Below are 14,653 nucleotides of genomic sequence, written 5' to 3' on the forward strand. Positions count from 1 at the left end.
TCAGGCATTTTTCCTTTCTTTGCGGCTTCTGCTTTCTTTTTTTTTTTTAGTGCTGTGATGTTATTGTGGAGCTATTAACATAGAATATGAAAAAAACAAACAAGTTGCCAAAAACTATATAGCAGTTGGTATTCAGAGCATTCTTTTACCATTTCAAAACACTGCTAACATAATATCTGTTTCATTATGTACAAGTGTAAGTGCTGCTAACACAGATAATTTGGAATCTATAATTGAAACTGTGCTATTGCAGCTCTCTCAATTAAAGATAGTCAAGACAGGAAAGCTGTTATGTACTTACCTGCTGGAATTATATGTCATTCTGTGCCATCCTGTTACATTTATACAGTGCTGGAATATATTTTAAAGTAACTTACATTTATTGAGAATAGGATTACACCTTGAAAAAAAACATGAAGTAAACATTGAGCTTTTAACAAATACTGTTGGGTTATATCAGAGGTATCACTACCACCCAGTGTGTATTAATAGTGATATTAATGATACCTTTAAATTTCTCTGATTGTAAACAGATATTTTCTGTGGCTTTCTGCTCTTTATAGTGCCTGTTGTAATAATTTAAGAGTGGATTTATCACCATGTTGTTTGGGAATGTGGAACAGAAAATCAAACATTGCTGTTTACTGTAGCTTGAAAGCACTGCTAACTCGTCATGTATTGCACTCCATGTTTAAAATATGTGTAGCCTCAGAACCATCCTGTTCAGCTGAGAACAGAAGGGATTTGCACCATGTTTTAAAGGTTGACTGTTTCATGGGCTGGAAGCCAGAGCAGTCAACCAGAAAGGTCTTGTATCTTGTCTTCAATAATGCATGCTGAAGAACCATCAAATGATGGATTTCAGCTAACCACAGCACAAGGGAGAAGGACTTTTAGATAGTCCCTGCTTCATACAGAGAGAACTTAAAAGGCAGCACATTTAGTTGTACTAACTTTCTTTCAGGAAGGAGAAGATGCATGTTAGTGTACAGACGCTGTTCTCTAAGCCCTTTTCAGTGCATTTCATTTTTCTGTTAACCCTCTTGTCTATGGCCTGGAGTTTGTTGGACTACTGTACTACGAAAAACAGTGGTAATTAAAATGTGCAATCAGGTCATTTAGATTGAAGTTACCCATTCAGTTCACCTTTCTGGTAATTTTTTTTTTATATATATATATCCTGGTTGCCTGCAAGATGCAACTGCAAAGAGTACACGGACGTTCATATGTGCTCAATTGATTCTCTACTGTTCCAGTATTTGATTAGTAAAAAGAGATTGCAGAACTGAAGAGTTGGAGGCATTAGGTGATTGCAGATGCTGCACAGAAAATGCATCACAGCCTTCTTGCTTCAGATATAGGGGCCAAATTGTTGCATACTGATTGGAGCTGCGGGCAAACTGCATCAGAATAATAAAGGAAAGTTATAGTTTGATTTAAAAGGTAGCGTCGCCACGGGTGTTCATCTTGAATGAATAAAAATACCTGTGCTAAAAACAGTTATATCTCATTTGATTTTTATTTGCTCTTATTTTACAGGACCATGGGTCACTAGGAATAGCAGCATAGATAGCGGAGAAACAGAAGTCGGCCGTAGGGTCACCCAGGAAGTGCCCCCAGGAGTTTTTTGGCGGTCTCAGATCCATATCAGCCAGCCACAGTTCCTGAAGTTCAACATATCCTTAGGGAAGGATGCTCTTTTTGGTGTTTATATAAGAAGAGGACTCCCACCATCACATGCCCAGGTATTTTATCAATGTATTTGTTGGCTTTAAATGTCAAAATGCGAAAGCTTACAATATCTGTGTAAGATTTATGTTGGAGCTTATGGAGCTCAAGTTTAGGGATTCAAGGGAATTACTTAATTTGTGATATTTGACTGAACAGCCTGACATTAAGATTTCTTGGTTATTACATGTCTCATCAGTTTTGATGGTAAGAATAAAAGAAACAATCACTAATGTTCTTGCCATTCACGTGTTTAAGATAAGTTTGGTGCTCAGGTTTTAAATCTCTGACAAAATCTTGACACCAATCAGGATAAAACATTCTTGTTATGCACAGTCAAAAATGATGAAGGATGTTGGTCAAACTCATGGTGTCAAACCACTGTATACAGTTGGAAAACATGCACTGCAGGATGCTAGATGGGTTAACATATAATTTTCTATCTTCATAGACATTTTAACCTCCACAGGGTGTTGTAATGGCATTGCTGGGGTATGCAGCAGACTGACTCTACTGCTACCCAGCAGTATTAGAGAACATGATGCAGTGGCCATGTGTTAGAGCACTTTAATTTTGCTACTTTTTCCCTCAAGGACAGTATTTAGGTATAATATCTGGCTCAGACATGGGGGAAGTCTTGAAGATGGGAGACCTAGTTATTCTTGATTTCTAACCAGATTCAAGGATGAAAACTCAGTGACACCACATTTTTACAGTGACATTGTAGTACAGAGCTCAATGCTGTAGGTAAAGACAGCTTTAACATTAGTGAGACCAAATTTAAGTATCTCTTCCTTCTAGGTTGTGCAGCAGATGTTTTAATTCCTTTGCTGTGAGAAGGTATAGCTATATTTCCTGTTACAGTGAGAGTTTTTTTAATTATATTGAAAACTCGTTATTGTGAAGGGAAGGATTCCCATTTACTTAGATTAGAACTGTAATGAGAAATAATTAATTTGCAGTCACACATACTAAAAGGAAAGAGACTCCACTTCTTAGAGTGCAAGGGAAGCAGAAATAGCAACCAGGTTTTGGAAAGCACCCCTTCCTTCATGTGTATGCTTGCTGCTAAAATTTGTGTTTTCATTCAGAAATCGTCACCTAAACTTAAAACACTTTATTAGTGAATGATTCCAGAAAGCAAACGTTGAACTCCATGATATCTTTTGGGAAAGTCCCATTTACATTTCTAGATGCCTCGCCCTGATTTTCAAAGAACTGCTGTTACTTTTGTTTTCATTTAGCAAAGCAAACTGCAGTTACATGAATGGTCAAAATGCATGATCTATGCTGGAAATGCAGAGGTTTTAACATAATTGCATTGTTACATATTGCCATATAGGGAAAGTATGTTCATATTGCCTGCAAGGAAATATCAAGACTAAGTGAACTGTGTCAATGTGAATGCACAAAATCATGGAATAAGCACTGAACCAATTAATTTTCTGGGGAAAACTACACTTGTAATCATTGAAGTTTGGATTTGCTTCCCAGTGTGAGGCAAGTTTATGAAACTGTTCTGCATTGCCTCTTGTTCCTTGGTGTTTATTCATGCTCGTAGTCTGACTTGAGAACCAAACTCTTTAAACAGTTGAGAGGAAAGGATAGACAACGTTTACATGGGTTTATGACTTCTGCTTCTAAGAATTTTTGAACAAGGAGCTTTGACCATCCAAACTCCATCACCTTCCTATAGTACGGTGTTTTAAAATGTTCTGTGAGATACTGAATGATGTATCCATCTGGTAAGAAATAAAGATCGGCAGTCCACAACCCAAGGAGCGGAGGGCAAGTGGTCAGTTTTCCATATGGCTAGAGGCTAGCATACAGCATCCTGAAAGCCTCTCCCCCAAGAACATGTTCTCTGTGGACATGTTCTGTGTTGCATGGATGCCTGCAAATGGATGAAAATTAGCCAGCAGCCCTCTACAATTTCCCCAATTTATGTAGTCTTTGTATAACCCCATAAATTGGGGAAATTGTAGAGGGCTGTTGGCTAATTTTCATCCATTTGCAGGGCATCCATGCAACACAGAACATGTCCATACAGAATATGTTTGGGGGGGGAGAGTCTTTCATAAGAAACTTTTGATGTTGGCTGTAATGTTTCAATATGTTGTCTTGATGATGAAATTACGTCTATGTATTTTTTACTTTTGCAATAAGGTAATGGCATAATTCATTGAGCATGTCTTATTTGATTCAGAATTTTGGCACTCACTTCCCCCTATCATTCCACCATGAAAAAAGAGCAATTTACTTGAGGAAAACAAACTAAAGTATAAATCATGAAGTGAAAATGGCTTAAGGCAAACAAAGCTCCTAAGCAATCATCAAGGTTTGCTAGAAATACATGTTAATTATAATTGTCTGACTAAGACATGACAGAAGTATGCTTGTATCTTTTACAAGAAATCCTTTTGGATGTAACTGGTAGTACAAAATATTTTTTTAATTCAAGCTGAACTTCAATTATTATTAAACTGTGATCAGGTGTATTTGTTCTAGGTTTCATTAGGATGTTCTGATCTGAGAAGGCTACAGTCAGGCAAAGTTTCTCTCATTTCTTTCAGTCCACCTTACATGGATGGGATATAAATTTTCTGACCTTTTTGTTAAATTAAATAATGAGATAGATCAACTGTGTTCCCTGTCAAGCTGGGTTCCTCCTCAGAGAACCTGTTTTCCAGTCTTTAGAGGAAGGAATTCCAACCTTCTTCCATAACTGAAGTTAATGGAACCCACCATTATAATCTTCAGAGTTGCTTTCCTGTATTCATGCATGGTCCTGGTGCTTGTCAACAGCAGAAGATTGCTTGGTGGTTTTGCCCAGCAATCAGAATTCAGCCAAGCTGCTACAAAGAGAAATCATTTTAAAAAAAAGAATGGCAAGCTGTTACAGATCTGAGAAAAGAAGCCTTGTTCTGACAGAAAGGAGCAGAGTGGTTTTGTATTAATGAAAATAGTCTGAAGTTGACACCAGACGATATTTTAAAATTGAAATTTAAAATCCTTGTTTCTGCAGGTTAGGGACACGAGCTGTAAAGCAGCAAACAACTATGCTTGACAGTTCATCACTGATCAGTGCTGATATGTCAAGCCAAGTAAAATCCTTTGTGGGAGCAAGTCAATAATCGGCAAATTAGGTACATGATTAACCCGAGACAACAAGATGCAGTTCCTGTCTGAGAGCCCTGCTGAGATTTAACCTTCTCAGTATTACTGTTTAGCAAATATTCCAAATGCCTAGTTTAGTCAGTCAAACTGATGTAGCTGTAAACTTGTCTAGAAGCAGCCTTGTGTGCCATGAGCATAGGGAATGGAGCTCATGAGGAGAGGTGAAAATGCAGTTTTGAGTGGTAAGCAGACTGAAAACAGAAATGCATTGCTTTCAAGTAGAATTCTTCCCACCTGTGTTGTACTACATATACTAACAAAACACGCATTGCAGGCTTGAATGATCAATAGGAAATTAGAATATAGTACTGTTAATAGAATTAATAATGTATAGAAAATGAACTATAAATGTCAAATAATGCATGAAGTAACTCTACAGAGATTACGGTAATTATGATGCTACTACATGTTGGTAGAACATTCCAAATGATGCATGAAATAATCTAACCTTATAGAAACATCACTGTAATGTCTGGAGAAGGCAGCGCATGCAGTTATATTGTTTTCATTTCCGACAATGTTTTTATATTTTTATGTATTTTTACATATTTTATATTGTTTGTATTTTTAATGTCAAAATGAAAACAGTTTTCATTTAAAGCAGGAAATGCCTTTATTTAAAACAACTTCAAGAGCTGGGGACCCTCAGTGTTACCTTGCTTTTTAACCAGTGCTCAAACACATTTAAGTGCTCAGACCACCTTAAAGTTGTGTGATGGCAACTGTGCTGTTATAACTGAGGGCTGTGCTGCATTGCACTGGTTGTGGTGCATCTCGTTCAAACGTTGATAAAAACCCTTTGGCTGTCACTGTGGGTATCAGATGTTTCATGGGTGTATTTTAATTAATAATTACCAACTGGGTTTTACGAAGGACTAATCTTAAAGCACTTTGCAAACAGGTTTCCCTGGCATATGTTTTATTGGCTGCTTGGGTCTTACAGGGCTTTGGTATAGAGACAAATGCTAGCCACAATGCTAAACATGTGTCTTGTCCCATCCCCACCCCCCACCACCTGCCCCTATTTGAATATGCATCCATTATTAAGACAAGAACTCTAAGAAATCTTTCTTTTCAGTTCCGAATTCCAAACACTGTTGGGGATTTTGTGGAGGCATGCAAATAGTTTCAAACTGGGGAAAGAAACAAGCACCCAAAGATTATGCAGGCTCTCTGTGTTTCCAGTCTTGACCCGTGCAAGCTCTCTCTGCGCTGCCATTCTTTCACAGCCAGTGCGCTTCCTGTACGCAGCTGGGCTCAGCGGGTCTGGGCTGTCTGGATGGCTTTGTGCAGGGTACTCACTACCCTATACGTTAAGTTCCAAAACTGTATTGCTGACTCCCCATGGTTACTGGAAAAATAAAGTCCTTATTAGCCTATGAATAAAATGCATCAGAGGAGGATAGAAAGCGCTGAATGGAGGAATTACAAAAACAAATTGTCCAGAAAGAACTTAGTATGAGATTTAGGGTTGTAAATTAAAGTATGCAGTAGGGTTTTAGTATGCTCTGTAGCAGAACCAAGGAAACTCACTGAAAATGTGGATTTGGAATTTTAGAGAAGTGGGCAGGCAAATCACTTGCTTATATGGAGCTTTAATCATAGTAAGTGCTCCTTGCTGCAAAACCAACCGCTGGAAATGTACTCATTTGGGATTTTTGGTCCTTTTTTTTTCTGAGCAGTTTTTGCCTCTTTTCTGTGACTTTCAGTATGGAGCCAGAAAACATAAAGGATCATGAAAAAAGAAAATGATGGTGAAACTTCTCAATTGCCTCAGAGATTTAGATCCATTCCATAGCTCACGTGATGGAGTTGTCTCGTCTTTAGCAGTTGTGTGTGTTAGATTAAAAATTCTACAGCTGCTTCTTAATGATCCTCAAAGTACTTTGATTCTTTTCCCAGATGGGTCTTCTGATCTATACATATTTGTCAATAAGTAGCTTTAAAGCAAGAGTGATCTCTTCAGCACAACATTATGTAAAAGTAAGTAATCACACAGGTGTGGCAAATCAGAAAATCAAGATGCCCAGAAGAAGCAAAATGATAATTCAGCTAACCATATGAAGAAATCTTATTGGTTCTGAATTCACAGGACTGTCTTGGTGACCCTTCAGTCAGGGATTTTAGATTTTGGGGTACATATATCAAGTACTTGCTGTCACGTTCAGATTTGTACACCCAGGGAACCACCCGCAGATACATTATCTTCCTGCCTTTTTCCTCCTCAGTGGTGAGGAATCTGAAGAGGAATAAAAATATATTGTGGTATTCTGTATCAGTTTGCACCTGTGCTTCTCTATTCATAAAGTTATTCAGTTTTAGTTATTTTGCTTTTGCCTGAGCGTGAAAAAGTGCTTCATAGTTTGATTAAAGAGGAGCAATGCCAATCGTAACTTTACCGAAGTTAAAATTGTAGCCTTATGGGGAGTCGTGCCAAGGGGCCTGCTCTCACCAGGTCACACCCACCTTCATGGAAAGAGATTCTGCAGCTAAAACTGCTTCAAGCAGTTTCAGCCTGAATACTCTTCCCCTTCGATCTTGCCAACTGCTGAGCCTTCTCCACTATATGAGGTAGAATCAGCATCAAAACAGAGGGGAGGCAGAGGAACCTGCCAGCACAAGCAGAGACGAACAGCGTGTTGCCGGTGAGAAATGTCAGCTTTTATTGCTGCTTCCTTCGTTGACCCTTTGTGAATGATTGTTCTGAAGAGCAAGATTTCTCTTTCCCAAGATACTGCCCAAGTAATAACATTTCCCAAGGAGGTGATGAGTCTGTCCTTAACCTCTGGCTGTTGGGAGATACATTTTAGCAATATTTCCAAATGTCAGTGGTTTAAGAGATAGATCTGTGTGTGTTTGGCACCTCTGATACTCTGGAAGTTACTGGCATGCCTGAATTCACTAAATCGCTGGCGTGCACTAGCTTAAATATACTAATTTACCTGATTTACCTTCTCCTGCAGAAATCCTTTGTGAATACAGACTCAAGTGGAAGGCAATCTGAAATTAACAGTTTGCTGAAACTTTTTATTCCACTTCTTCTACTCTTTCCAAAAATTAAAGGCATAAGAAGGAGAGGAAAATACACTTTTCCTTTGTGGCTGCATATTGGTGTTGTAGTTCCACACGCTTGGCAGGGAAGTAATAGTAGTTCCATACTTTTCCCTTTGTTGTAAGGCTAAGTATATCAAGGACTCTGTATGGTTTATATGTAACCGTTAGAAAATTTCAAATAGAATGGCCAGCTTTTATACCCCAGTTTTAGACAGATGTGTAGCATGGCACTCAAGTGTTACATCAGTCCATCTTTCTGCCCCTTCTACTAGAAGGGAGAATCTTTATTATTTTATTGCATATTGTTTGTTAATTGCTAGAAGTCACTGTTAACAAGTGGAATTCACTGTACAGGACAGCCCTCTCTGGATGTTTGGTCTCTTTAGGTTGCAATTTTTCAGTTTTCTATTTAAACTGAAGTGATGGTGTATGTTTTCTCAGAGCCGTTGCAAGCACAGACTGTATGTGTTAGAGGTAACGGAGGGAAACACAATGAAGCTACTGGCAAGCAAGAACATACTATTACTGTATTTTATTGAACACATATGTCTTTCCTTAGACATGTCTATCCATCTTAATCTACTCCTACACAGATAAATGTGTCTAAACCAAGATGTGTTTTCATATGGGACTTGTTATACAACTATCAAAAGATTAGATATCTTGCTATTGTTTCTTAAGGTCTTCCCTTAAATAGGGACTATGAGAGCTAGTAAGTCGAGCATACCATCAGCTTGAGAGCTCCAGAATGACAGACATTAAAGACAGGGGAAAAAAAAAAGCTTATTAGGACAGCTAGTCCAGCTGCTTTGTTATGCAGAGTTATTCCCTGTTGTAGATTAACCAATATTTCTTCCAGTCCTGTTTAATTGTGTGATGCTGTGGCATGTCCATTGGGGAGCTATTGCTGAACTTAATAGATGGGAAGCTTATCTGGCATTCATCTTAAATTTATTTCTTTCTTTTTTTAGTTTCATGCCATTAATGGTGCCATCCCTCTTCTACTCTAAATAATCACTTGCTCTGTTTGATCCCTTTTCCAAAGATTAATGTAATGCTCTGCCTTACTTGGAGACAATCCAACCAGAAATTCTGTTTTCCGTAATGTGAGTTCAGTTCCTTCAAAGGCTTGATTTGTGTTATTCCTTTCCATGCTCCCTCTGGGTTTTGTATCCTATTTGTCCCGATTGTTCCACATACAAACTCAGGTAAGCAACTCTTACTCTGTGATGTAAAATTTGTGCAGTGGATTTTTATCGGGTGCTGAGGAGTTACCTGGCATTAGACAAACACATTTCCTGTTTGTGCTGTTGCTGTTTGTTTTCACATTCTGGGGGCTTCCATTGAATTGCATGTCTGGAGCTACATCCGAGATTTCTGTTCCTCTTTCAGCATAAATTTCTTGTAGATGACTGCTTAGAAAAGGGTGTGTGTCTCATAGGTTCGAAGGTTTCCATCTTTGAAAGCTGTGTAGGAATGTAACATTTGATGGGTCATATCATTGGCTTCAACTTCTTTCTCAAAACCCAGCCTGTCAAGAGGTACCATTTGTACATTGGTTGATCACCTATACAGAGAAAAGATGCATAGTTCTGTGTCATTGTTAAAGAAAGGATAAGAGTCACAGAATCTCTGTGTTCCACTATTGACAATTATATTAGTTTCACATTGACATATCTTCCGGAAATATTGGTTTATGGCAAGGTAGAAGAGAAAATGTAGTGTCAGATTTTGAGCTGAAATGTCATTCTGTATTCAGGCCTGTCTGTTTGGGGGGGTTGTTGTTTGTGTTCTTTTTTTTTTTCCTTCTTTTTTTTTTCCTGTTTTTTTTACCCTGCAGTATGATTTCATGGAACGCTTGGATGGGAAAGAGAAATGGAGCGTGGTGGAATCCCCACGGGAACGTCGAAGTATTCAGACCCTTGTTCAGAATGAGGCTGTGTTTGTTCAATACTTGGATGTGGGTTTGTGGCACCTGGCATTTTACAATGACGGCAAGGACAAAGAAGTTGTCTCTTTCAGTACAGTTATTTTGGGTAAGTATCCCCACAAGCTGAGCATATTTCGTCTCTGTTTATACAAAGATATAAGGTACTTAAAGTCGTAGCAGTATTTGGCCTGTTTATCCTTGTGTTACGTTGTACGTTTTTCTCTCAACACTGCTCTGTCAAACGGTCTGTAATGGGCTGTTGATTTTAATTTGCTGATTTCTCTTTTAAGACTTTAGCATTCCCATAATTCTTGAGTTTAGTTCTGGAAAACAAGACTCAGATAACTTCAGTCTGGGTTGAAACATTCACCAGTTAATATTCCTCTTTGTTATCTCTGTCATTTTTATACTCCTTATTAACTTCTCCCGAGCAGCTTATTTATACCCAGGTTCAATAGTATCCAACAGGAGAGGTTTTTAATCTTAGAAGAAAGACAGTACAAGAAAGTGACACTTGTGAATAAAGTTATTGCTTGCAATCACCCTAGAGATTAATTGAGTCAGTTAATTAGCCATAGGATGTCTTACAGCTTACTGCTCGCCTCATAATGGGTCATCTCCTCAACATAGTGGAATCAAGAGCAGAAGAACATCTAGCCTATGATCTGAGAATCCTCCAACTTTTTTAGAAAAATAGGGCTACATATAGTTGAAAATCAAACTGAGTCTAAATCCTCCAAGCTTTCTTAGAAGATGTTGAACTTTGAAGCTCTTAATGTACTTTACTGAATATTTTGTCACAGTGGCATAAAACATTCCGAGATAGTCTGATATTCTGTCCTGGCTGTTAAAGTGTTAAATGGCACTATATTGTGTAAATATGTAACTCCTGTTAGTTTAGGGAAAGAGAAACTGCAGAAAGTCTAAGTGATTATTTTTTTTTTAAATTGGTGAAAAATACATGATGTCTTTTCCAGTCTTGAATGATTAAGGATATGAAGCTTAATTTTTTTTCCCTTTGCTTTAGTATTAAATTCAGTTTGTTGGACTAAGTCTCTCAGGCTGGAGGAGGATAGCCGTCATTAAGTATGAATATAATTGTTTCTGTTAACTGCAATTATGATGAAAAAGCTATTTTTCTTCCATAGCTTGTATGTGGTTTTTTAAGAATTACTGCGTGCTATGCATGTTGAGATATATATATTTGTACATTTGCCCATGGAAGGCTTTTTCTGCTTCTCTAAAACCATGAAGAACATCTGTGCTTGTATCTTGTTATGCCCCAGTTATGCTTAGAAAACGTTCAGATAAGATAGGCTGTCCTTAAAAGAGTTGCCTGGTCTAAGCTACAGCTTTCAAGAGCATCGGAGGTCTAATAGTCAGGTCAACTACTTGATAGTGCAATAACAGTAATTGGACTGAAATGTAGAGAAAAGTATAGTGGTTTATCCAGTTCAGAGGTTCTTCTGTGCACACCTAGTATAAGACATTTCATAATCAAAGGATCTGAGACAGCTGAAAGTTTCTCTGATGTGGAAGAGGAGAAAGAATAACAGAAATTATGTTAACACCCAGACAACACTAAATTTGCCATGATTTTGAATACATGGAAAATGCTTTTGTGTGCCCTGAGGCAAAATAATGAATAAATCTATAGACAAGCTTCTTCATGAGACAAATTGATTTCTTTGAGCATTATGTTTCAGTTTTTCTTTTCATTGTTTTACATGAATCATTTCAAGAGGCCAAGCTAATGACATCTTTCTGAACATTTTATTTAGCATTTTTTATTTAATGTCCTGCAACTGTGAAATTAGATTTAAAGTTGTGGTTGAATCTTTTTCCTCTTTTCATTTTAATTTGACAGAAAAATACTCTGCGTGGTTCTGCTAGTTCCAAATCCAAAATTCATTTCCTGTGTTGTACAGCTGCTGTTTGTTTGGTGCCTGGAACTCACAGAGCCATTTAGTTTGGCACCTCAGGTTCCACAGCAACAGGGAGTAATAGTGAAGAGTAACGACATTCCAATTAGATTTTTGTTCCAATCATTCAGTGTTGAAAATATGTTCCACTGAAATCCCACAGCTTTTGTACAGAAGTGATTTTAAGAATTAATTTCAAATTTGGAATTTTATTTCTAGGTTGTTTTGTAAAGGAGTGTGTATATTATCCAAATAATAGCAGGAATTATGGAGAAATGATATTTTGGTACAACTGAATTTTTATCATCAGGCTGGTGTGCTTACTTTTCTCAGATTATTGAAGTCATCAATGCATCAGTCTTTAACACTTAAACTCTAATATTAAACGCTGTCTGTTTTTACAGACCTCTCCTTCATCCTCTTACGTAGCTACTTGCACTTTTTTTATTATTTTTTTCAGGATAATTAATATTTGCTAAAGCGAAAGAGCTTTTCTTTGTCCTATTCAGTAGATATTTCTGTCAGTTTAATTAATGAGGCTTTAAATGTCTGCAGAAGGAAAAGGAGATAAACCTCCTGGGACAATCAGGTTCACGTGGAGAAGTGGTTGCACAAGATCAAAGTCTGATTGCAAAAGGGAGATTGTCAATTTTCTTGATGAAGCATTACGTTTGCTACATAGTGTGAATTCACACGTATATAGCTGTAGAGGTCTTGAGAGGCAGTCCTGCCTACCTGTTCAAATAGAGTATTTGAGAACTGTCAGAAGACTCCAAGTCCTAATGTTGCTCCAGGACTTGTATGTGACTTCAGTGTCTCACTAGATCTCTACACTTACAGTGTCATAAAACTTCACCACTTCACCTGAGCTTTGTCATGTAAACATTATTAGGGATTGTTCTTCTCAGTATTGAAGGCAAAATTAACTGAAGAAAAGATGAGCAAAGAATTTCTAGCCTAAATAGGAACCAACTAATGTGCCTGTGGTGCTTGTATTTCAGATTCAGTGCAAGACTGCCCACGTAATTGTCATGGGAACGGCGAGTGCGTATCAGGTGTCTGCCACTGTTTTCCAGGATTTCATGGAGCAGATTGTGCTAAAGGTATCACTTTCCCTTTGTTTACAAGTAACCACAGTGTGTGTTTGTGTTGTATGGATCTACAGTGCCTGCTGGTTAGCATGGGGCCAAGCTAGATTCAAATAGATCAATATGTGTTTTTTTTCTTAGACCTCTTAGTTAACTATGATCAATTGCTACATTGCTGATGAACTTGCATAACTACAGCTTTTTTTATGCCAAAGGTAGTAGGCAGAAAATATTGATTTTCTGTAAAAGTGGATGAATTGTCATCAAAGCTTTCCTGATAATCACTAACTGATCTGCAACAGAAGACTGATTATCTTTATTGATATCATGTAACATATATTCCGACTTGGCTGAACCTTACTTCTAGTACATAGCATCTTTCTTGCATATACAATTACTCTTTGATCAAAGGAAGTTCCTCTTTTTTTGGAAAATATATAGGACTTGATGAAGTCCTAAAATAAACCTTTTCATAAAAGTCAGTTGTAAATTTTAACATCTAAGACTGGGAGATGCACGATTATCAAGGATTAAACAGAAATCTAAGAGACATCTAGGGACTGGCAGTACGTGTTGACTAAGTTTTTCTGAGACTTTGGGATAGCTGTCATAGGAAAAAGATTCATAAAGGAGGACCGCCTTAGTCTATATAGCTAGTAATACTTACAGTGTCTAAATCAGTGACTTGGCTGTATTAAGTGCTGTTCAGGAGCACAAACGTAACATTTTACAGTTTGCTTCCTGTTTAGTTTGTGTGAGGTTTAGGCACACTATCAATATCATGTGCTTACAATTGTTTTCCACAGGGATATAGCTGATAGCATTCAAAGGGTATTTGAAAACTTTTTGTGCCTTGAAAGGCCTTAGAAATGTGCTTATTTCTTCTTAGACTCCCGGTCCAGACCTGAGGACAGTTTGTTGTGCCCCACCTCTTTCACTGGTGTAGCAGGGTGGCATCCGACATACATGTGTTTGTCTATGCAACCGTCCCTGAATACTAGTTATAGTTGTACTGGAGTGAGTAGTTTCCATTTTATGTCTCTGTATTTGGCTCTTGAAAGTGGCCCAGTACAACGCATTAAAAAAGCTAATGATGTTATTGCAGTGCTAGCCGTGCACTTTTAAAGAATGCTTCAAATATAGCAAGCATGTTGTTTGATTACCTGAGAAATTAAGGCACTTGGGAAATATACAGAGGAGATATCTGTAAATTACAGAGTAAATGGTGTGATGTGTGCTATAAATACATGTCGACAGCTGTATGCATTTCTATGGTGTTAACCTGTGAAAATATGCATGCAGTGACCTGCCACTCTTCATCCATACATGGCCATTAAATCAACTCATTTGCATTTGGAGCTGTGGAGCAGTCCTGCATCGTGTGCTGAGCCTCTGTGTGACACTGTTTTCTGTGTGAATGCTAGGAAATACTTCGTTCAGGCTATGTCAGATAAATAGCTTTTTTACAGGGTACTTGTCAAACTACCTGTCAGGCCTCTCCTGCCCCTCGGTGCATTCTCTCTGCCTCCCACTTTGTCATTTTTTTTCTCTTTCCCCTCAAAAGCAGAAGTGATTTCTTGGAAGATTCTTTCAGGCCTTTTACTGTTTTCTTGTCAGACACCATGGTATTTCTAAAGAACAAAGAAGCCTGAAAAACTACATAAAATGACAATATGAGCATGTTGACAGGATTCTTGTGTTTCTGTGCAAACAGGCAGCTGTACATCTTTAATACCATGAGATGTACCGAGAAG

At 37.9% G+C, this 14,653-nt stretch overlaps 1 protein-coding gene across 10 annotated transcripts in view; it reads left to right on the forward strand.

Moving 5' to 3' along the window:
* The window catches only part of TENM2 (teneurin transmembrane protein 2), a 596,193-nt gene that overhangs the window by 474,396 nt on the left and 107,144 nt on the right, over window positions 1–14,653 (forward strand). For all 10 annotated transcript variants that reach the window (XM_069869284.1, XM_069869285.1, XM_069869286.1 and 7 more), the window contains 3 exons: window positions 1,540–1,745; window positions 9,800–9,995; window positions 12,813–12,914. In XM_069869284.1, coding sequence (XP_069725385.1) covers window positions 1,540–1,745; window positions 9,800–9,995; window positions 12,813–12,914 — 504 coding nt within the window. The remainder of the gene's footprint in view (window positions 1–1,539; window positions 1,746–9,799; window positions 9,996–12,812; window positions 12,915–14,653) is intronic.

This window comes from Phaenicophaeus curvirostris, chromosome 15 (genome assembly GCF_032191515.1).
Source record: "Phaenicophaeus curvirostris isolate KB17595 chromosome 15, BPBGC_Pcur_1.0, whole genome shotgun sequence".
Taxonomy (NCBI): Eukaryota; Metazoa; Chordata; class Aves; order Cuculiformes; family Cuculidae; genus Phaenicophaeus; species Phaenicophaeus curvirostris.